Source organism: Pristiophorus japonicus, chromosome 17 (assembly GCF_044704955.1).
Source record: "Pristiophorus japonicus isolate sPriJap1 chromosome 17, sPriJap1.hap1, whole genome shotgun sequence".
Lineage (NCBI taxonomy): Eukaryota > Metazoa > Chordata > Chondrichthyes > Pristiophoridae > Pristiophorus > Pristiophorus japonicus.
In genome coordinates this window covers 12,310,539-12,332,174 of record NC_091993.1, presented here as the reverse complement: position 1 = coordinate 12,332,174, position 21,636 = coordinate 12,310,539, and the positions used below count along the sequence as shown (strand labels likewise).

The 21,636-nt window shown below is 41.9% G+C and overlaps 1 protein-coding gene across 2 annotated transcripts in view; it reads left to right on the top strand.

Annotated features, from left to right (window-relative positions):
* Positions 1-21,636, top strand: part of LOC139228122 (SHC-transforming protein 1-like) — a 127,764-nt gene that overhangs the window by 82,427 nt on the left and 23,701 nt on the right. For both annotated transcript variants that reach the window (XM_070859312.1, XM_070859311.1), the window contains 4 exons: positions 10,999-11,062; positions 14,423-14,542; positions 18,042-18,095; positions 21,269-21,320. In XM_070859312.1, the coding sequence (XP_070715413.1) occupies positions 10,999-11,062; positions 14,423-14,542; positions 18,042-18,095; positions 21,269-21,320 (290 nt within the window). The remainder of the gene's footprint in view (positions 1-10,998; positions 11,063-14,422; positions 14,543-18,041; positions 18,096-21,268; positions 21,321-21,636) is intronic.

Below are 21,636 nucleotides of genomic sequence, written 5' to 3'. Positions count from 1 at the left end.
TATATAGCACATTTAAAATATGATAACCCTACGGCACCAGACAGGAGCGTTTCCAAACAAAATTTGACACCAAGCCACAAAGATAGTAGGACAAGTGACCAAAAACTTGGTCAAAGAGGTAAGTTTTAAGGAGCGACTTGGAGCGGGGTGGAGGGGTTTAAGGTGGGAATTCCAGAGCTTGAAGGCAGCAGTACCCGTGGCCAGTTGTGCCACATTATGCGGCCCCTTCTGGGGGGGCCACATTTTGTGACTCCACCCTCCAACCCTGCAAGCTTCGGTGGGGTCACTGGCGGCCGTGGGCGGGCGTATGCCAGTATGTATGTTTGGATGTGCCCACCCACTCAATGCATCACTGACCTTGACCTGGCCCTCTGTCAGTGCTTGTGATTCTTACCTTGTGATTTTATCTGCACCAATAGAATTTCTTTCTTTCCCATAAATTCAGGCCGTCTCAAGAACAAATGGACAGTTTAGTTAGAATAATGATCCTGTGCATTAAAAAATCAATTCATCAATTTTATACTTTAAGGCATTATGGACTGATGATGCATTAATATGGTTAAAAAATTTGACGGGACAAATTTAAATATATATTAATGCCTTGTAATACATACAGAAATGTTTTTGGCTTTTAATGCCTGTGAAGTTAGTATTTTATTGTGAAGAAAGACAATTGATATCCGTATTGCATATCTCCAGAAGAAGCAACTGATGAAACCGGAACAGAGCACAATAGGCGCATAGAGAATTGCTTCCGTTATACAATAGACACTCAGGGTCATGACTTGCTGGCTATTAGTTATGGCAGAGTTTCAAGAAGATTGAGAGGAGGCGTGGGAGTGCTGCAATCTACTTTCATCAGCTTCCATTAATGAGCAGTTGCTGGATCAGTGGCTATGACCTGGAGTGGGTGATGTACGGAAGAGAACTGAAGTAGGGAGGAAATTTGTTATTGATTTTTTTTTTTCTCTTTTTTTGCTTCCAATTTACATGAAGGTACGAAAGCCATCGTGTAACTTGGTCAATTGAAGCCTTTTTATGATCACAAGAAGGTATCAAGGGCACCCTTTGGTCATTTTAATTTACAGCACAGTATTTGATTCCTTTTTGAGAATTATTAGCAGTTGATGAAAAGTGAGGGCTGTCTAATAATAAATTGAAAAGTCTTGCTCATGGAAAATTCATACATAATCTCATTTATCCAGACAAAACTAGCATGGATGCGGGTATGTAGTTTAGATTACATTGGAGGTAAATGATATCAGCTAATACTGCATTACTAAAGGGGCTTCAGGTTTAATAGTGTAGACACTTCACTTTTATTAGTAAAGGTTTGTTTTCTCACTGTTCGTACTGCTTGCCTGTTTCTCTGATGCTTATTTGTTTAGCACATGATTATATGCAAAGAAAGAAATTGATATTTATTTGATGTCATTGCAACCAAGGATTAAAGCAAATGAATCATTTGAACAATGAAACCTGATTTATTGATGTGTGTTTTTTAAACATTTATTGAGCGATTCCAATCCTGTGCAGAATGGCAAACTCCCAATTTAAAGGACCATCCATGACCAAATTACTGCAGGTAGAGATACACAGAACTGCATGGTGGATAAGCAAATAGGGGCTGAAATCCCTGATGGCCCACTCCACTACCACAAGCGCAGCAGGGCAGGACCCCTGGGGGTGAGGCTATTTACATAAATGGGCTGGCACCCAGACCTGCCGCTACTAGGAGTGTCGGAGAGGCACTTTTGCCACTCTGTCTGGGGGAGGAGGGAGTCATTCTGGCTGAAGACAGTCCGAAATTTAAAAACAAATGGATTTCAAATATCTTTAGGAAACTGACATTGAGAGCGAGAAATTGGACTTTTGGTGATGGCGGCAAATTTGTGGCATTTTTCGGCAAAAATACTGCTAATCATTCCGCCATTTTTTAAAGGCCTAAAATTGGAAAAAAATGTGCCCAGAAGTAAAAATCGGCATTGCACAAGGATTCACAGCGGAGACCGTGATCTCGCCAATTTTAGTCCGAGGCTGATTACCACTAAAAGACGGGCCCTGGGAGGGGAGGGGAGGGGAAGAAATACCTACAAATTGCAAGAAATAAAAGATCACCAAACATTCGCAAGATCATCATCATAGGCAGTCCCTCGAAGCGAGGATGTCTTGCTTCCACGCCAAAAAGGGATGAGTTCACAGGTGTTTCAATGTTCCAGATCCCGAACTAATATTCCAAATCCCGAAGGGTGGACGATGCCTGTGCGTGCCCGCACTGCAATACAGCGACCTGGCTTCCAATCACCAAACATTCACAAGATCATCATTCACAAGATACTTATCTTGCGAATCACTGAAAAAGAATTAAAAAAATAAAAACTTTAACTTACCACTTTAGCAGGTCTTCATACCTACTGCAGGCTTTTCTCGGGTGTATTTTTTCCACCCAAAATACAGGTGTGCCGTATGGTCAATTTAAAGCGATAGTGTTTTTTTTCATCCTGCATGCCGGTGATCCGCCTTTCAGCGGTATTTCAAAACCCCCAGTACAAGACTTTGGCCAATTTACCGGATCACCTTTTGCCGCCAAAAATGGCAAAATATCGCTGAAAATACGGGTGCAAGGCTGGCCAATTTCCAGCCCTATGAGCCTTAATCTTTCAAGTCCGCCTGCATGATGCCCTGTATCCATGCCCAACCCTCTATTGGGAGGAAGGAGCGGAGACCCGGTGGGACCTGGCCCTGCCCGAGCCACCACGGCTGATGTATGCCACAGTACTGCTCTCCCATGTCTAGGTGTTTTGGGGCCTCGACATGCCATCTTCACTGAAGGACATTTAGTGACTCTGTCAATAAAGATTGACTGATGTTGCCCACACACCTCTGCTCTTTAAAAGTCTCAAACTCTCTTAGATTGTGGTTAACGCTGGTGTTGTGAAACAGTTTCTGCTTTGAAGCAACTTCTAAGTGACCACATAACTCTGGAGTTGAGTCCTGACTTGATTCCAGAGGGAGGCATTGAGATTCAATAGAAAGGATCATCTCCTAATGTGAAACCCTAATGAAGTGTCGAGACTAATTTAGAAGATGCTCCAGTATTTTACAGGGACTTCAATGCCAAAACCCAGGTTTATTGCATTTTTTTTAAGAATGTACACTTCTATCCAGTATACAAAAGAAAAATGGCTTAGGATCATGATTTCAATCAGTGCTCAAGAGTTTTTGAGAATATTTTGAATGAAACTGCATGTCAGTTAGCCCTTGTATACAAGACTTTACTCGCCGATTTAAAACCAGAAGAATTCAATGGCATTAAAACTGAACCCCAGATACTGACATGATGCAATGATGAGTTCCAATTGGTGAAGATCATTAAAGCTTTAACGGATTTAAATGATTTACACTCCTGAAAAAGAAATATGCTAACAAATGTTTTTAATCACAAATGCAATCTTTGGAGGATATGTAATAACAAAGGAACACACGACATTGCATGTGGCAGTAACCCCATAGCCTATGAACAATAGTGTCATAGTGGGTTAGCAGTTGACAGGTAATCATGACATGTTTGCCATTTCACTGTTTACTCTTGTGTATTATACTTTTAGGTCACACAAATGTACCAAAACTAGTCATTTTTTCAAGTGAATACTTGCCTGAACTTGTAGTTGAAAGCTCCAGATGATCGTGCGCGCGTGGTGAGTCACTTCTCGCCACCCCGCCCTTGTCCCCAGTGAGTCACTGTTCACTCTCAAATGTTGTTCGTTCATTTGCTGGGTCAGCTTCAAGACATGAGTATCCCGTGTGGTAAAATATGTTTCTTTATACATTCTGTATATAGAATGAATTGTATCTGAAGGACCAACATTCATTCATACTTTTTAACCTATTCATAAAATATTTCACACACTTACTGTGTGAATATAAGATGTATGCACTGAAATAGTCCATTCCAGTTACTTGTAATAAAAAGAGGAAATGCTGGAAATACTCAGCAGGTCAGGCAACATCAGTGGAGAGAGAAACAGATTTAATGTTACAGGTCGGTGACCTTCCATCAGAGCCACAAGTCAGGAGGTCCTTCTAGCGCCTTTGGAAGTGGAAGCAACAGCTGTTGAGTGCAATGGAATAGAAGTGTAGTGGTAAAGTCACAACCAAGCCTATGAATGTCCTCCCCCTGAACAGGAATGGTGAACGTCCCAAGAACAAGAATTTCCCCCCAACCCCCTCTTTCTCTACCAACCCCCCCCCACCATAACCACCTTGCTGAGAGGGGAAAATGTCTGGCTGAGAACAGCACTCTCCCCTCCCACTCCCCCCCCACACCAAACCCATGCAACTTGCAACTGCTGCCAATAACACACATCTGGTAACCTTTGCTGTGCCATTAGACCTGATTCCCAAGCCGAGCAAGTAATAGAGGACCATTTGGGAAACCGTAACCACAATATAATTAGATTCAAGAACAGAATGGAAAAAGAAGTCGGGGACTAGGGAACTTGACTAGGGGTGTGGAGTGGAGTAACTCCTAATGAAATAAAAAAAGAACTATGCCCTGCCGAGAATAATTGGAAGGAAAACTTGGCAAACAGAACCATAGATAAGCAATGGAAAATATTTAAACAAGAGTTTGGAAAATCAAGTCCATTCCAGTAAGACACGAGTGCATTGAACAAATGGAAAGAGAAAATCATATTTCAAACAAAATAAAGAAGTATTTAGCGCTTACAGGGAAGATAATAAAAATGAAAGCCAGGGCAAATATAAAGATTTAAAAGAAGTTCCAAAGATTGAAGCTAGGAAGGCCAAGGTGAAGTATGAGAAAACATCTGTAACAATAACTCACAATAAAAAGGCTTTTTATAGACCCATTGATAGAAGATAATTAAGTACATTTTTTGGACTTGAAAGTAGTGGGGGTCAGTGTTCCATAGGGGGTCTGTGTTGGGGCTGTTTTATTTATTAAATATACATAAATGATCTGGACTTCAAATTGATGAACAATATCAAATAACACCAAAGTGAGAGTATGGCAAATTCTGATGAACAGTGAAAGTCTTTCTATGTCCTCCTACATTCTAACAGGATAGGGAAGTTACTGATGCAGCTCAATGTTGAGAAATGTACAGTAAGACATTTTGGAAGCAAGACTGGAGGAAGAAGTTATAAATCATATATTTTAAATGGAGAAGGACTTAAACAAGCAGCATTATTGGCCATTACAAGTGGCAGTCTAGATAAGGCCATGAAGGCAAACCGAAACGTTGGTATTTAGAGGTAAAGAATGCAAATGTGAGGAGATATGGTTGAACAGTTGGAGTATTGTGTATAGGGTTGGGCATACCATCTTAGGAATAATATAAAAACTGTGAAAAGTTTGTGTAGATTCACCAGGTGTTACCAGGAATGAGAGTGACTGTTATAAAGGGAAACTTGAGAAGTTAAGTAGAGCTAAGGAGGTTAATGGGTGACCTTAGGAATTAGGATTGAGGTATTTTAGATTATGAAGGGGTTGTGATGGGATAATAAAATAAAAATTTACAGCTCAGAAGGAGGCCATTTCGGCCTATCGTGTCCGCGCTGGCCGACCAAGAGCTATCCAGCCTAATCCCACTTTCCAACTCTTGGTCCGTAGCACTGTAGGTTACGGCACTTTAAGTGCACATCCAAGTATTTTTTAAATGTGGTGCGGCTTTCTGCCTCTACCACCCTTTCATGCAAATTTCCAGACACCCACCACCATCTGGGTAAAGAAATTTCCCCTCATCTCCTCTAAACCTCCCCCCATTTATTTTAAATCTATGCCCCCTGGTTGTTGACCCCTCTGCCAAGGGAAACAGGTCCTTCCTATCCACTCTATCCAGGTCCCTCATAAATTTTATACACCTCAATCAGATCTCCCCATAGCCTCCTCTGTTCCAAAGAAAACAGAGCCAGCATCTCCAATCTTTCCTCATAGCCAAAATTCTCCAGTCCCTTGTAAATCTCCTCTGCACCTTTTCCAGTACAATCATATCTTTCCTGTAATGTGGTGACCAGAACTGCACACAGTACTCCAGCTGTGGACTAACTAGTGTTTTATGCAGTTCAAGCATAACCTCCTTACTCTTGTATTCCATGCCTTGACGAATAAAGGCAAGTATTCCATATGCCACCTTATCTACCTGGCCTGCTACTTTCAGGGATCTATGGACCTGCACTCCAAGGTCCCTTTGTTCCTTTACACTTTTCAGTGTCGTACCATTTAATGTATATTCCCTTGCCTTGTTAGACCTCCCCAAATGCATTACCTCACACTTATCGGGATTGAATTCCATTTGCCACTGTTCTGCCCACTTGACCAGTATATTGATATCTTCCTGCAGCCCACAGCTTTCTTCTTCATTATCAACCACACAGCCTATTTTAATGTCATCTGCAAACTTCTTAATCATACCCCCAACATTCAAGTCCAAGTCATTGATATATACCACGAAAAGCAAGGGACCCAGCACTGAGCCCTGCGGAATCCCATTGGATACAGCCTTCCAGTCACAAAAACATCCATCAACCATTACCCTTTGCTTCCTGCCTCTGAGACAATTTTGGATCCAGCTTGCCTCTTTGCCCTGGATCCCATGGACTTTTACTTTCGTAACCAGTCTACCATGTGGGACCTTATCAAAATCATTGCTGAAATCCATATACACGACATCATATGTACTGCCCTCATCAACTCTCCTGGTTACCTCCTCTACAAATTCAATCAAGTTAGTCAGACACTACCTTCCCTTGACAAATCCATGCTGACTGTCCTTGATTGATCCATGTCTTTCCAAATGAAAATTTATCGTATCCCTCAGGATTTTTTCCACTAATTTTCCCACCACTGAGGTTAAGCTGACTGGCCTGTAATTATTCGGTCTATCCCTTTTTAAACAAAGGTACAACATTAGCAGTCCTCCAGTCCCCTCGCATCACACTTGTAGCCAGAGAGGACTGGAAAATGATGGTCAGAGCCTCTGCTATTTCCTCCTTTCTTTCCTAATAGCCTGGGATACATTTCATCCGGCCCTGGGGATTTATCCACTTTCAAAGCTTCTAAGCCTTAATACTTCCGCTCTCACTGTTTATCTCGTCTAATATTTCACCCTCCTCCTCCCTCATTGCAAAGTCTACATCGCCCCTCTCTTTTTTTTGTGAAAACAGATGCAAAATATTCATTAAGAATCATACCCATGTCTTCTACCTCCACACCCTTCCTTTATGGTCTCTAATAGGCCCCACTCTTTCTCGTTATCCTCTTGTTAATGTTTTTATAAAACATTTTTGGGTTTTCCCTGATTTTACTTGCCAACATTCTCTCCTGTTTTCTTTTTGCTTTCCTGATATATTTTTTAATTGCACCCCTGCACTACTTATACTCCCCTAGAGTTTCTGCAGTATTGAGTTCTCGGTATCTGTCGTAAGCTTCCCTTTTTTTCTTTATCTTACCCTGTGTGTCCCTTGACATCCAGGGGGCTCTAGATTTGTTAGCCCCATCTTTTTTCTTTTAAAGGAACATACTTGCTCTGTACCCTCAGGATCTCCTCCTTGAATGCCTCCCACTGCTCTGATACTGATTTACCATCAAGTAGCTGTTTCCTGTCCACTTTGGTCAAATTGGCTTTACTTCAATTGAGAACGCTTTTTTTTTTTGGTCCACCCTTGTTCTTTTCCATTACTACCCTAAATCTTACTGAATTCTGATCACTAGCACCAAAATGCTCTCCCACTGAAACCCTTTCCACCTGCCCCATTTCATTCCCTAAATCCAAGTCCAGAACATCCCCTTCCCTTGTTGGGCTTGTTACATACTGGCTAAAGAAATTCTCCTGAATGCAGTTTAGGAATTCCTCATCCTCTGTACCATTCACATGACTTTCCCCCCAGTTAATATTGGGGTCGTTGAAATCCCTCACTATTGCAGCTATAGAGTGTAGCGTTTGAGGGGGGGTTGTAGAGCTGGAGTAGCTGCCAAGGATGGGGTTGTAGAGCTGGAGAGGCTTACAAAGATAGGGAGGATGAGGTCAGGAAGGGATTTAAACAAGATTATTAGAATTACAGGCAAGTAAGTAATGGTTTCTATTGGCTGGTGAAATGGTACAAATTTAAGACAACAAAGTCATTAAATTGCTTTTTTAATGTACAAAATGTCCCAAAGTATTTCACAGAGGCATAAACAAAATAATAGATGCCAAAACAAGGGAGATTGGGAGGAGTGATCAGAAGCTTGGCCAAAGGGGTGAGCTTTAAAGAGCATCTTAAAGGAGCGCAGGGAGATGGAGTGGTAGAAGGGTGTAGGAAGTGAATTCCAGGGAGGTGGAGTGGCAGAGGTATGTAGGAAGTGAATTCCGGAGTGTGTGAGGTGGCTGAAGGCATATCCGCTAATGGTGGGACAACGGAAAGGGACAAGGAATGTACAACAGACCAGAGTCTGAGGAATGTAGAGTTTGAGGATGGGGTTGTAGAACAAAGATAGGGAGGATGAGGTCATTGAAGAGATTTAAACAGCAAGGTTAGAATTCTAAATCTGAGGCACTGGGGGAGGGACCAGGAGGCAATGTACATCACAAAAACCGGGTTGATGGGTGAGCAGGATTTGGTGTTTGATAGGAGATGGGCAGCTAATGTTCACAGTGCATGGAGGATGGGAGTCCGGCCAGAAGGAAAACAATTAAAGTAAAAAAATCTCTTCAGAGTAGCCAGTATGTGGAATTTTCTGCCACATAACATTGTTGAAGCAGAGTCCATAGGACTTTAAAAAGGGAAGTGGATAGTTGCTTAATGAAAAGAAATATTCACGATCAAATTCTTTGAAGTAACGTAAAGGGTTGATGTGGGTAGTGCGGTTGAAGTTGTGTATAAGGACTTTCAAAAGGTGTTTGACAAAGTACCATGTAATAGACGTTGACAAAATTAAAGCCCATGGGATTAATGGGACACTGGCAGCGTGGATAGGAAATTGGCTAAGGGGCAGAGAGTAGTGGAAAGGTTGTTGTTCAGATTTGAGAGAAGTATACAGTCGTGTTCCCCAGGGGTCAGTATTGGGGCCACTGTTCCCTTTGATGTATATTAATGACCTGGACTTGGGCATACAGGGCACAATTTCAAAGTCTACAGGTGACGCAAAACTTGGAAATGTAGTAAACAATGAGGAGGATAGAAACAAACTTCAGGAGGACATAGACTGGTGAATTGGTCGGACACATGGCAGATGAAATTTAATGCAGAGAAGTGTGAAGTGATGCATTTTAGAAGTAAGAATGAGGAGAGGCAATATAAACAAAATTATAACATTTTAAAGGGGGGACAGGAACCGAGACATTGGGTGTATGTACACAAATCTTTGATGGTGGCAGGATAAGTTGAGAAGGCTATTAACAAAGCATGTGGGATTCTTGGCTTTATTACTAGAGATGTAAGAGTACAAAAGCAAGGAAGTAAACCACTAGTTAGTACTGTATGCTTCCCTCAAATCTGAAGCTGGAGTATTGTGTTCTATTGTGGGCACCACACTTTAAAAAGGATGTCAAGGCCTTGGAGAGCCCTTAGGGTGCAGAAGAGATTTACAAGAATGGTACTAGGGATGAGGACTTCAGTTATGTGGAGAAGCTGCGTTTGCTTTCCTTGGAGCAGAGAAGGTTAAGGGGAGATTTGAAAGAGGGGTTTAAAATCATGAACAGTTTTGACAGTAAATGACGAGAAACTGTTTCCAGTGGCAGAAGGGAAACAGATTTAAGGTGATTGGCAAAAGAACCAGAGGCGACATGAGGAATTTTACACAGCGAGTTGTGGTGATCTGGAATGCACTGCCTGAAAGGGTAGTGGGAGACAATTCCAATAATAACTTTCAAAAGAGAATTGGATAAATATTGAAGGGGGAAAAACATTGCAGGGTTCTGGAGAAAAAGTGGGGGAGTGGGACTTGTTGGATAGCTCAAGAAAAAGCCAGCAACAGACACGATGGGGCGAATGGCCTCCTTCTGTGCTGTATTATTCTATGATTATAGGTTATTGGGAGTGAACAGGAGAGTGGCATTCGACTAGGTGACTTGTGGAGAAAAACACCAGGACAGACGCAATAGGCCCAATGTCCTGTATCTGTGCTGTAACATTCTATGATCCATCTTTGGTTATGTGAATAGTTTGTTAGTAAACCGATTAATGGGATCTGCTCTGTGGCACAGCAACTATCTATTGAATGAAGAACAAGGACAATAGTGGGATTAATTGAAACTTAAAACAAATACTCCTTTTAAGTATTTATAGAGCACAATTGTATTCATTGGAACTTGGGTATAAATCTAGCCCACAAAAATGATATGAAGGTTACTTCTCTCCAAAGATGATTTATGGGTTACAGGTGAAGTGAGATCTAACTGTTTTGGTGAAGATCCAAGGATCCTGTGTCCACCACAACCAAATCTCTCCACATTCAACACTAAGGGGACAGTCTCGATCCAATAGGTCAAGAGGATGGAACTTGGTTTGGAATGAGGAGTCCTCCATCAAAATTGTTGTTAAGTTGTATTATCTTTGCCATTGTAGGGAATATGTTGCTGCCAGGAAGACTAAACTGAAAATCTTGTTATACTTCATCCTCATCCTCTTTCACCTTAAAGGAGCTCCAATACACACAAAGCTTGTTTTTTGGTTGAGAAACTAGATGAAGAAGCAAGACATACTGTTGGGGCACCACCAATGTTGCAAGAAAAGATGTTAATCACCAGCCCTTGATTGGATGCCAAGATTGTTCAGATTTTTGAAACTCTGGCTTGACATCATCCAGTCAAGGATTCTTGATTGACCTCATTAGTCATCAGTATGAATAATTTGCCTGAGGTGCCTTGAGTTAACTGCTAGTGTCCTGAAGCAACCGTCATTATTTCTGCAACTTTACAACACTGAATCACAGCAATTTTATTTTTAGTTTTTTTCAGCCATTTGTCAATAATTGTAATAATTTCCACTCCACAGAGAAGCAATAAGCAGAGTGTGTGAGGCTGTACCAGGTGCAAAAGGGGCTGTGAGGAGAAGAAAGGTAAATATGGTTCTGGCATGAGATATACAACTTAATTTCATAAACTGCATGTCAGATAGATACCTTTTAATCATGTTCTTTATACAAAGCAATGTTAAATGTGGCACGTACAGTCGTGGGCCAGTTGGTATTATGGTGTGTTTGTCTATAGCTCTGTCCATTGATTTATAATTAAACAAATAATACAATATTTCATATGAATTCTAATCATAAAATCGATTGAGAAACAAATAGAATAAATTGCTGTAATTCATAATTTACTCTCTCCACAAATGGGCATTTCCCTTTTCCTTCTGATGATTGGGTCAAGTGTCATCATTCGCTGCCCTCTTGGTTGTTCTGGTATTCAATCTTCTCCATCCCCATTAGTAATACTGCTCCCTTATCTGCCAACAAGCTGAATGGTTCAGTCTGGGGTTTGTTGGTCCATGTCAGCTTATCTGCCCCCCAGCTAGAAAGTCCAGGCTTCATAAGACTCTCCTTTGAACAGTTTGGTCAAAGACTGGTGCAATTCTCCAAACCAATAATGGAGTGTCCAAGTACCATCTACAAGATGCACTGCAGCAACTCACCACAATTTCTTCGGCAGCACCTCCCAAACCCGCGACCGTTACCACCTAGAAGGACAAGGGCAGCAGGCGCATGGGAGCACCATCACCTGCAAGTTACACACCATCCTGACTTGGAAATAGATCGCCGTTCCTTCATTGTTGCTGGGTCAAAATCCTGGAACTCCCTCCCTTATATCACTATGGAAGGACCTTCACCACAAGGACTGCAGCGGTTCAAGAAGGTGGCTCACCACCATCTTCTCGGGGACAATTAGGGATGAGCAATAAATGTTGGCCTTGCCAGCGACGCCCACATCCCGAACAAAGAAAAAAAGTGTCCTAGAACTGAAGCTCACTTCTTTCTGATTCAGGGATGAGCGCCAGCACCTCGGGGCTAACGGATATAGTCTGCTCTTTTAATATCCGTATCATGATCCTTGTTAAATAGAGTCTTTGTTTTAAAAAAAAATATGAATAAACTGTGTGAAAGGCCAAAGTGTAGACCAGGACATGATCAAAGTTGAAAAGAGTAGAAGAGAATACTTCATAAATCAAGAATAGAGACACCAAGCTTAAGTTGTAAAAACTTATAGATTGTGGGAGAGCGGGAAGGCTACATGAAGTAAGGAATTTCACGGTTGGAACCTGTCTCTTTTAAGGATGTTTTTTTGTGTGAAATTGATACGATTGTTATTCAGGTGGATTATATAAATAGTGCAGGTTTATTGATGATTTTTTTCAGCTTTTGTAAGGTATTTGCATTGCTTTCCTTGGGTACCATTCCAGCTTGAGAGGATTCCTGCTTTGAGGCTTTTATCATTGCCATTCGGAAACCGGTCAGTAGGAGGGGGCTGGGATAGTGCTCCTTATTCTCTTTCGCACCCACCCCCCACCCTCTGAGCAATTTCCTGGCTTCACTCAGCATCTCCCTGCAGCCACCTAGCCAAGATCAGGAATAAAAGATCACGGGGTCGAAATTGAGACCGTTTGCAGCAGCCATGTGTCAGAATCCTGTGGTCGGCACTTTGTGGTCAACTGGCCAACCTGACCCAAATTTAGATTGGGGATTTTTCGGCCTGGACCCGATTCCGCCCTGACGTTGATGACCGCCACAAGCGCTTCATCAAAATGCACACCGCCTCTCTCCCGCTCCTGAAAAATTCATCAATCAAAATTCAGTTTGAAAAACATAGCCCTGCCATACGGTGCCCCTGACCGCTTCGTCCGAAGTGTGTGCGGCCCGGCAGCGTGGCGGCCCCTCAAGGGGAGGGCCCGCTGCCGATGTAGCTATTTATACTGCACTTCTTTTGACAGACATGTGTCTGGCAGCCCCGCCCCCCCCCCCCGCCCCCCGATGCCGCATCTGTCCTGCCCCGCCCCCCCCATGCAGAGTCTGTCAAGCTCCGCCCCTCCCCCTTCCCAGCCCCGAATCATTCCCTGGACATGGTTCTGAGAAGCAAGACTTAAGGCCTGAGACTGCCGACCTGATCTCTCTCTTGCCCCCTCTGCCTGCCCCCCCCCCCCCAAGTCTCTCTCTCTCTCTCTCTCTCTCTCTCTCTCTCTCTCTCTTCCCCCCCCACCACCCCCCCATCCCCATCCAAACTCGTTCTTTCACCTTCCACCTCCCCACTCTTCTCGCTCTCCCCACCGGCCACACCCTTCATTCAAACTGTCACTTGAACTGGTCCTTGGCCGATGGATCGGAGGCTTTGGAGCCAGTTCCAGCCAGTGATATTTGTCCGAGGGAGAGAGAGCACGCGAGAGGCTGGGGGAGAGAGTGAGAGAGGCTGGGGGAGGAGAGACACGAGTGGGAGGGGGGAATCGGAGAGGGGGAACTCAGAAGGCGGATCACGTTCTTCCAACCCACTACAAGGGACATAGTTGGAGTGAATGATATCCAGAAGTCATGACACTGTCACTATTCACTTCATACCCAATAAACCTCCTGTTAACGATCCGTGACCCCCACACAATGCCCCATCTATGGTGGGTGGGGGTGGGAGAATGCATTTGTGCTGGGGGAGGAATGCACTTGGCCTGGGGTAAGGCACTTTGGCTGGCCCTTGCTGTCTTCTGGGGAGCTCTGTCTGTCCCCTATCGCTTTAAGAAGTCAAAGTGGATCAAGTTACAATTTGCAAAATCAGTGAGACCTTGGGATGAGTGGTTCCAGTTGCACATTCCAGTGAAACTACAGGGTGTGGCTTATTCTCCAAGGGGACCAATCATAGACAAAGGGTGGAGCATGGCGGCCATTTTTGCAGTACAAATAAGCGCGTCCATTTATTTTTGCTGGCCGACTTCCCGATCGGCTGGCAAGATAGTGCCCGTGGGTTTAGCCGGGCTGCCAACGGGCAGCCTGGCACCCCTGAAACCCTCCTTGGTGGCCCAGTGGCCAAAGATTTAAAATGCCCGATTCTCTCCTCTTTTAACGGAGGGGAGAGAGCGTGGTGACGCACAGGTGCTGTGACATCACCACTACTCCATCACTGATTGACCGGCGGAGTCCCGGTCCGAACCAAATTCAGCCCCTCAGCCTGCCTTCCTGTCGATCTCCCGGCCCCCATTATGACCCATTTCCGTTGGGACTTTGAAAAAATTTCAAAGTCGTGAAAATCGATCATCTGGCAGCATCATGGATCCCTGCGGTAAAAACAGAAAAAAACTCATAGTTGCGCCAGCTTTCTTGGGTGTGAACCCACATTTTGCCACACCATGCATTTTGACACGGTTTACTTTTCTGCCTTTTACTTAAAAGTTAAGAAATGAATGTTTAGAAAACTAATTACCTTGGCTATGTTTGTATTTCCAGCCTCCCAGTAAAGGGCTGTCTACCATCTTAGGGAAGAGTAACCTCCAGTTTGCAGGAATGCACATAATAATGAACATCTCTACTAGCAGCCTCAGCTTGATGATCCCAGACACCAAACAGGTAAGAATTTGTTACAAACTGAGATTGCCCCAATATTTGGTTGGTGGGGTAATTTTAACATTTGGTGCTGGTGTAAATGGTGTGATATTGGTTGTGTGACTTCAGCTGGACAGTTTGCCCTGTCCCATATCCCAGGAGTCCATTTGCATGAAAGTGGTGACTCCCCACGCGGTTTATTGGGCTGCCCGCACAGCAGGATGTCTGAGCTGCACCCTATCGCAGGGGGTGTGGGCTAGTCTGGCAAAGTGTCCCAAGAGAAGGATTTTTATGCTGATTGGCTCTGTTGATGACATGCTGTCTTCCTGATATCAATTGATCCTGATGTCTGAAATGGGTCCTGCCCCAAATTCCTCCTTCCCTGGTTTAGATAGTGTCAGTCTAATGCCCAAAATGGACAGAATTCCTAGCATATTAACTTTAACGTTGTTACATTGTAACTGAAAACTACTTTGACGCCCTTTCCATTATTTCTGTCTTTCACTCATGCAGGTCTACTTAATGATATGTATGTGCCAAGCTAATTGGCACCAATTGAAAATATTGTTTACAGTTCCATAATTCTGAACTGATCCATTCAAATAGCAAAGAAAAAGGATACAGAGCAGGTACACAATCATGTCTTGTGTTTGTTGCAGCCTCTTGGCAAGAAAAAAAGTTAAATATATCCAACATTACAACTTAATTAGCTGGCAATTGGATTGCCTCTATCGCTGGCATGAGGTAATGTCCAATCTATTGTTTAGTTAGAAATGAAACCCATCTTTTCCAGCAACACTACAAAATAAACAGCTTTTTCTTTGTAACCCCTTTCTTCCTCTGTCTTTTAAATCAAGATACTGAGCTTTAGACTTATTTCTAGGCCTGTCCAAGAGCTGCATTTGAGTCTTGAAGGTGTGGAGAGTAGCCTGGGCTAACTGTGGCTCTGACTGAGTACACACCAATGTCATGGAATGGGATAAACCACTCCCTTATACTGCACTGAAAACTGGAGGAGAAGGATACAAGCAATGTTAGAACCATAACTGTGCCTGAAATATAATATTTAAAGTACAGAACAAACTCCTTATTCACCCATCAAAGAGTGTAAAGACCATACAGCAAGCTTTGGTTTCCTTGGTTGATTATGATGTATGAGGTGACTGTTATGCAAGACAAAACCGATGAGTCACCCTTCACTTTGTAATTCATTACGTGCTAGCATTTATGCTGGTTGTACATGTCAGATCGAATGCAAAATGCCAGTTTGATCCTCAAAGAAAATAACTTTTGTACATTGGGAGATAAAATCACAGAATTAGGTACAAGATGTCTGTAAGTTGGGGCGGATGAGAAGTGTTGATCTATGAAACCTGATGAACTGATCACAATCTGACACTTTGGGGTTTTTTGGGGTGGGGGGGAAACAGAATTTGTAAATCTGTGGAAATTAGATGTAATTCAGAATTATTATAAATCAAGTTCAAATCTTTTGTAAAAGCAAATTTGTAAGTAAGGTTGTGTCAATAAAAACAACAACCATATATATCTTGCACTGCTACTACTCCTCGAATTACATCTTTTGTCTTTTAACTCCACCTTGCAGCATTTCGTCTGTCAGAAAATATATTGAGGTCTCTATTAGTCATGTCACTTACCAACTGTAAATTGCTGTATAACAATACTGATTACACCTTTACTGTGCACAGGTATAATCACCAGTGTCTCATTCAGCTAAGACTATATATAAGAAAAGCAATATTAAATATTGAATCAAAATCCATGGGCTATATTATGAAATGTTAACATATCATTTTATTGTCAGTCAGTTGATGGACTCTATATGCCTTTTAATAAAAGCAAATCCTTCCTCAAATAAAGGGACGTGAAGGCTGCCCAATTTTTAGGTTGATGAGGCAGCCTATATAATAATGTTGGGCATGAGGGAATGCCAGACATTCTCTTTCACTCCACAGTGTCTCTATCTGGCAAAATCAGGCATCTTACTGGGTGCAAAGCAGTTCAATGGCCGTTCTGGTGCAACAAAGAAATATGAGATGGATGGTGGGGTGGGGGGCAGGTGGTGGTTTGCTGCAGTTACATTCCGTCTTTCCCCTGATTAGCAAATTCCAAATTATGATTAAGAGTTACATAAGATGAAGATTAATAATGAAACTTTATCCAGCCAGGTGAACTTGGAAGGGAGGCATGTTCGGCCTCATCTTAGATGTTCTCTGCTGCACAAGATCAAAATGGGCCAAAGGTTGAGATGTTAACATTTCAGTGGAAAGAAGACATAATATTTGTTTGAATGCATAAGCCACTTTAATGTCGGGCTATGACTTATCCAGATGGAAGTATTTGACGCAGTCCTACTCAAGTTGTGTCGATGCTACTGAATGGACTCTGATTGGAGATTTGTAGTAACATGAGTCCCTTTTCAACTTCATTAAGAATGTCTTGGGGTACCCTCTTTTCAAATGGCATTCTCAAACAGGAAATGGAAAAGTATATCTCATGAGCTTCTGGTTTCACGCACTATGAGGTTAGCCTTCAGCTTGCCAAGTTACTGGTAGAGAACAGATTTATTTTGTGCAGATGAAAGTTGAAGACCAAATTCTTAGATTGGTGCAACACAATGATTGTTGTGACGCTCTTGGAATAAATAATATGCAGAACTTGATGGAAAGCAGTGGATGAGCATCCTAACTTTACTAACTTAAAACATAAGCAAGTATTTCGGTTGGGTTACTCGAAGAGAAGGGGAAGAAACAATTGCCTAGTTCAATCACAGAATGGGCTAGATGACCTACAATAGTTAGCTGATATAAGTCATCTTCGTAAGGCACTGAAAAGACATTAAAAGAACAAAAGAATATGCTAATAGATAAGATGATGGAAAAATGCAGGGAAATCAGGACATTTGGGGGAAAAGGGAAGAAATAACCTGCAGATGCAGGAGGTCTGAAATGAAAACAGAAAATGCTTGAAAAACATTGTCCTGAGAGGAGAACAAAAAACAGCCCAGGCACAGACCTAGACCCCAGACTCCAAGGTGTTCTGATGAAGGGTCTGCACCTGAAACATTAACCCATTTCCCTACTCCACTGACTCATTCCACCCCACTGCTGTAAAGAAAATAAGGGCTAAAGCTAAAGTCTGAAGGTACTAAAGTCAAAGCTTTGATCAGAGGGCTGCAGAGTACCCAGGAGAAAGATGAGATGCTGTTCCTGAGGTATTCCTGGGTTGCAAGTTTCCATGATTGCTACCCAACTTTATTTCTCCCAAAGCTTGGTAATGAAGAAACTTCAGGTGCCCCATTTACTCTCTCCCTGTGATTTTCCCCTCCATTTTTCTAATTTCCCATCAATGTTATTGATGGGCAATGAAACTCCTTATTTCTGTGTCTCATTCTAGCTTGAATATGCATGTTAGATTTAGAGGTCATTTAAAACTAGAAAAAAAAATACCATTTCAGAAATCCAATTCTAGATTAGTACGTGCTTTTTTTGTTGTTTTACAGATCATAGCCAACCACCACATGCAGTCAATCTCATTTGCCTCTGGAGGAGATCCAGTGAGTACATTATCTCATATCAGATTATAATGTTTCATTACATTTGCAGAAGGAGCCGTGTGTCTTGAACTGGGCATTTTTGGGAGTGGAATGTTGTGATAAACCACCACCAAATTAATTTGAATTGGATTTGCTCGCTTCTTACCCTGCCATTTGATGGGCTCAGTGGAGTACAGTTGCATGTTGTTACCCTTCCCTTCCCCCACCCCCCCACCCCCCTCCACCTGCCTGGTGCATCTCCTAGAGAACAATGGTATAGTAACAGTCATGAGAGGCTCGTTGTGCTAGATATCTGTCATTGCAACTGAACTGTGGGCCAGACACACTCCATCGGATTAGAGAGTCAACATTCTAATTTTTCATTTAAAATATTTGGAAGAGTATTTTTTTAAAACCATGTACCTTCATGATGAATTGGGTTACATTGAAATATTTTCTAAAATATATATATTTTTTAAAGCACACTGTTTAGTCAGCAGTGTTCAGTGAAAACAATGTTGGCAGTTATCGGATACAGCTAATTTTGCAGAACAACAGAATGGTTTCTGATCTTTTGGAAATGTGTACAGGAATCCGGAATATGGTGGTGGTTTGCAATTCTGCCACTAACTCCATAGAAGAGCTGCTAATAAACACCAGCAGAGTAAAATGGCAGCTTCATTACTGAATGTGCCTTTTCACAAAAAACACAAACTCTTGCTCCGTTTCCTTGCAATCACTTCATCAAAGTAGTTTTGGTTTGTTTTGCACATGGCGGTTGTACATCAAAATTGTACTGCATGTAAAATATAAATGGGGCTTGTTTACACAAAATATTACTCGTCTGTTCAATGTTTTTGGACCTTGGACTAAGCAGGGAGGACTTTATTGTGTTCAACCCTAAATGGACGGTGAGGATTCAATCCCAAATGACTGTACTTGTTCGATGATTTCCTGAGTGAGATTTTGAAGAACCTCCAAGTTCTTATCTAGCTAGCGTTCTGAAGTTAAATTACCCAAATCTGAAAGATTTTTTTTTTTTTACAATATTCATTGAGAGTATTTCTGACGCCCCCATTATCAAGGGCTGAAATAATGTACCATTCATTACAGCTCTGTTTAGAAGCTGGAGAGGGGGTTGTTTCAGTCTCTGAATTAGCCTGCTTTGAAAATTCTCTTCAAAAAACAATGGTACCGGCTGAGAACACATTTAACCTGTGACAGGCTTCATGTCCCCAACACAAACATTTCCTGTGCAGTTTTTAGGCTGCCTCTGCTATATTAAAAATGTAAAATCTGTAAAAGTAATCATGAATGGCACTCTGATGATATCATTCTCTCTCCTGTTGCATCATTTAGCATACCTCTGCTAACCAAACTGCTGATCCCCCTATCGCCTCCTGGCTACAACAACTTATATTTATCTAGCGCCTTCAACATAGTAAAACATCCCAAGGCGCTTCGCAGGACTGTTATTAAATAAAATGATGAGATGGGTTGCATAACACGTGCAGAAACATTCACAGTCTATTGCAATGTGTATTACAACAACAACAACAGCTTGTGCGATTACATTTGGCAATAGCCTTTTTGGGGATAGATTTATGTCCAGTATATATACTGGCATGATGGGATCTACAATTCCATTGAAAGCACATTGAAAGTGAAGAGGAGTGTTGGGCTCTCCGCTCACACCTGAGCTCAATCTCCATTCACCAATTACATCCTCATCTCTGTGTCCTCGAGGGGTATGTCTGCTGGGCCCCAGCTGGGTCTGAGTGCAGGGCGAAAAGCTAGCTGGGGAACTGAACCCTTCCTAAATCTTTTAATAATGCAACATGATAGATCACCTAAGCAGCAGTAATCAGGGGATCCATGGAAATGTCTGATGGACGGATTATCTCCCACTCCCAATAAATGTACAGTAAGAATTTAGATATGAATATAAATTTTGAATAGTCCCCAAGGACAGTGTACGAGATGGAAATGAACTTGATGAAATAGAAATTTTACAAAGTGAATTTCTATTTCCCAAACTACTGTAATGAGTGTAGTTAGTCTAATACAGATATTTTGATTGCCAAATGAAAGATTGTTAGAGCAATTCAAGCTCGCTTGTTAAGGAAGATCCGTTCCACTAGTTTTACCTCAACCTGCTGGATTGACACAAAAAAAAGAGAAAGGAAATGAGAAAAGAATCCACTTATACTGATTAAAGAGCTGTAAACATGAAACATCATCAGGATGTGTCAGAACCTAATCTCTGATTTACTGAGGCATCACTTTCACAGTTTTGAACAAGCACTCCTGTCCCTAAGTGCTGCTTCTTTCCTGATTCATTGCTGATTTGTCAGTGATTATCTTTGCTTGCACTGCAGACATGAGTATTTACTTCCTGTCAATTGATTAATATTACTTTGCTTGTTAGTCATTGTGTTTTTAATTGCAAATGGTTGCAATTAATTTTAGAAGCTTTCAGGCGCTGTGGCTTTGTGATCATCTGAAGGAAGCTTCGGTGATTTGTGGAATATTTACTTGGCAGTGGAGTCTTGTTTATTTTTAATTCTATTTCCTCGTGTTATGTGCAGCTGTAAAGATGAAGATATACAAATTGCAGTTATTTATTTATCAGTGCACAAGAATCCTTGAATAATTATTTAATTTAACATTTTTTTTAACTAAAGCGTTTGCGGTGATCATTCTGTTTGTGCTTAAAATAAAAATGGAAAATGCTGGAAATACACGACAAGTCAGCCAGCATCTGAAAGAGAATAACGTTGCTGTTTTGGGTAAGATCCTTCATCAGAATTGGCATAGTCAGGCAGGAGAGCCCTTTTATAGGCCATACTGTCCTGCCAGACCATGCCAAGTCTGATAGAGGCTTCCATGTGAAATATGAAGCTAGCTCCCCCTCCCACGCATTGGCAGACCTGCCATCTATTTCCAATACTTTTTGTTTTTATTTCAGATTTCCAGCAGATGTGGTCTTTCTATCTGTATGGGGTTTGTGTCGTTCTGCATATAGAGCCCCCCTGTGTTTCTTCCGTGCCCAAACACTGCACTTTCAAACTAGTTTCTAATGCCGTATTCCGCTTCTGTATTCTCATATTAAGTTTCGGATGTATTATTGCAATGATGCAGAACTCATTTTTGGCACGAGTTATGAATGTTAACTCTCAAACTCTGTATTTTAGGACACAACCGATTATGTTGCTTATGTTGCCAAAGACCCAGTGAATCAAAGAGGTAGGTAACAGCTGTTTGGATTGTCAGCAATTTCATTTACACATTGCATTCCAGCAATAAATCTAATGATACTCATTAAGGCTATAACACTCTATTCCTGTCCTTGGTATACAGGCTGTCTAATTCTGCAATTTTCAAACATGCTACATTTTTTTTCCAATGCTTGTGGGAAAAAATACATCACGCGAATAATTAGAACAGCAGACTATAAATTTGAATGATGCTACCATTGTATGCAGTCATGAGTTACCGAAAGAAAGACTTGCATTTATATAGCGCCTTTCACGACCTCCGGATGTCTCAAAGCACTTTACAG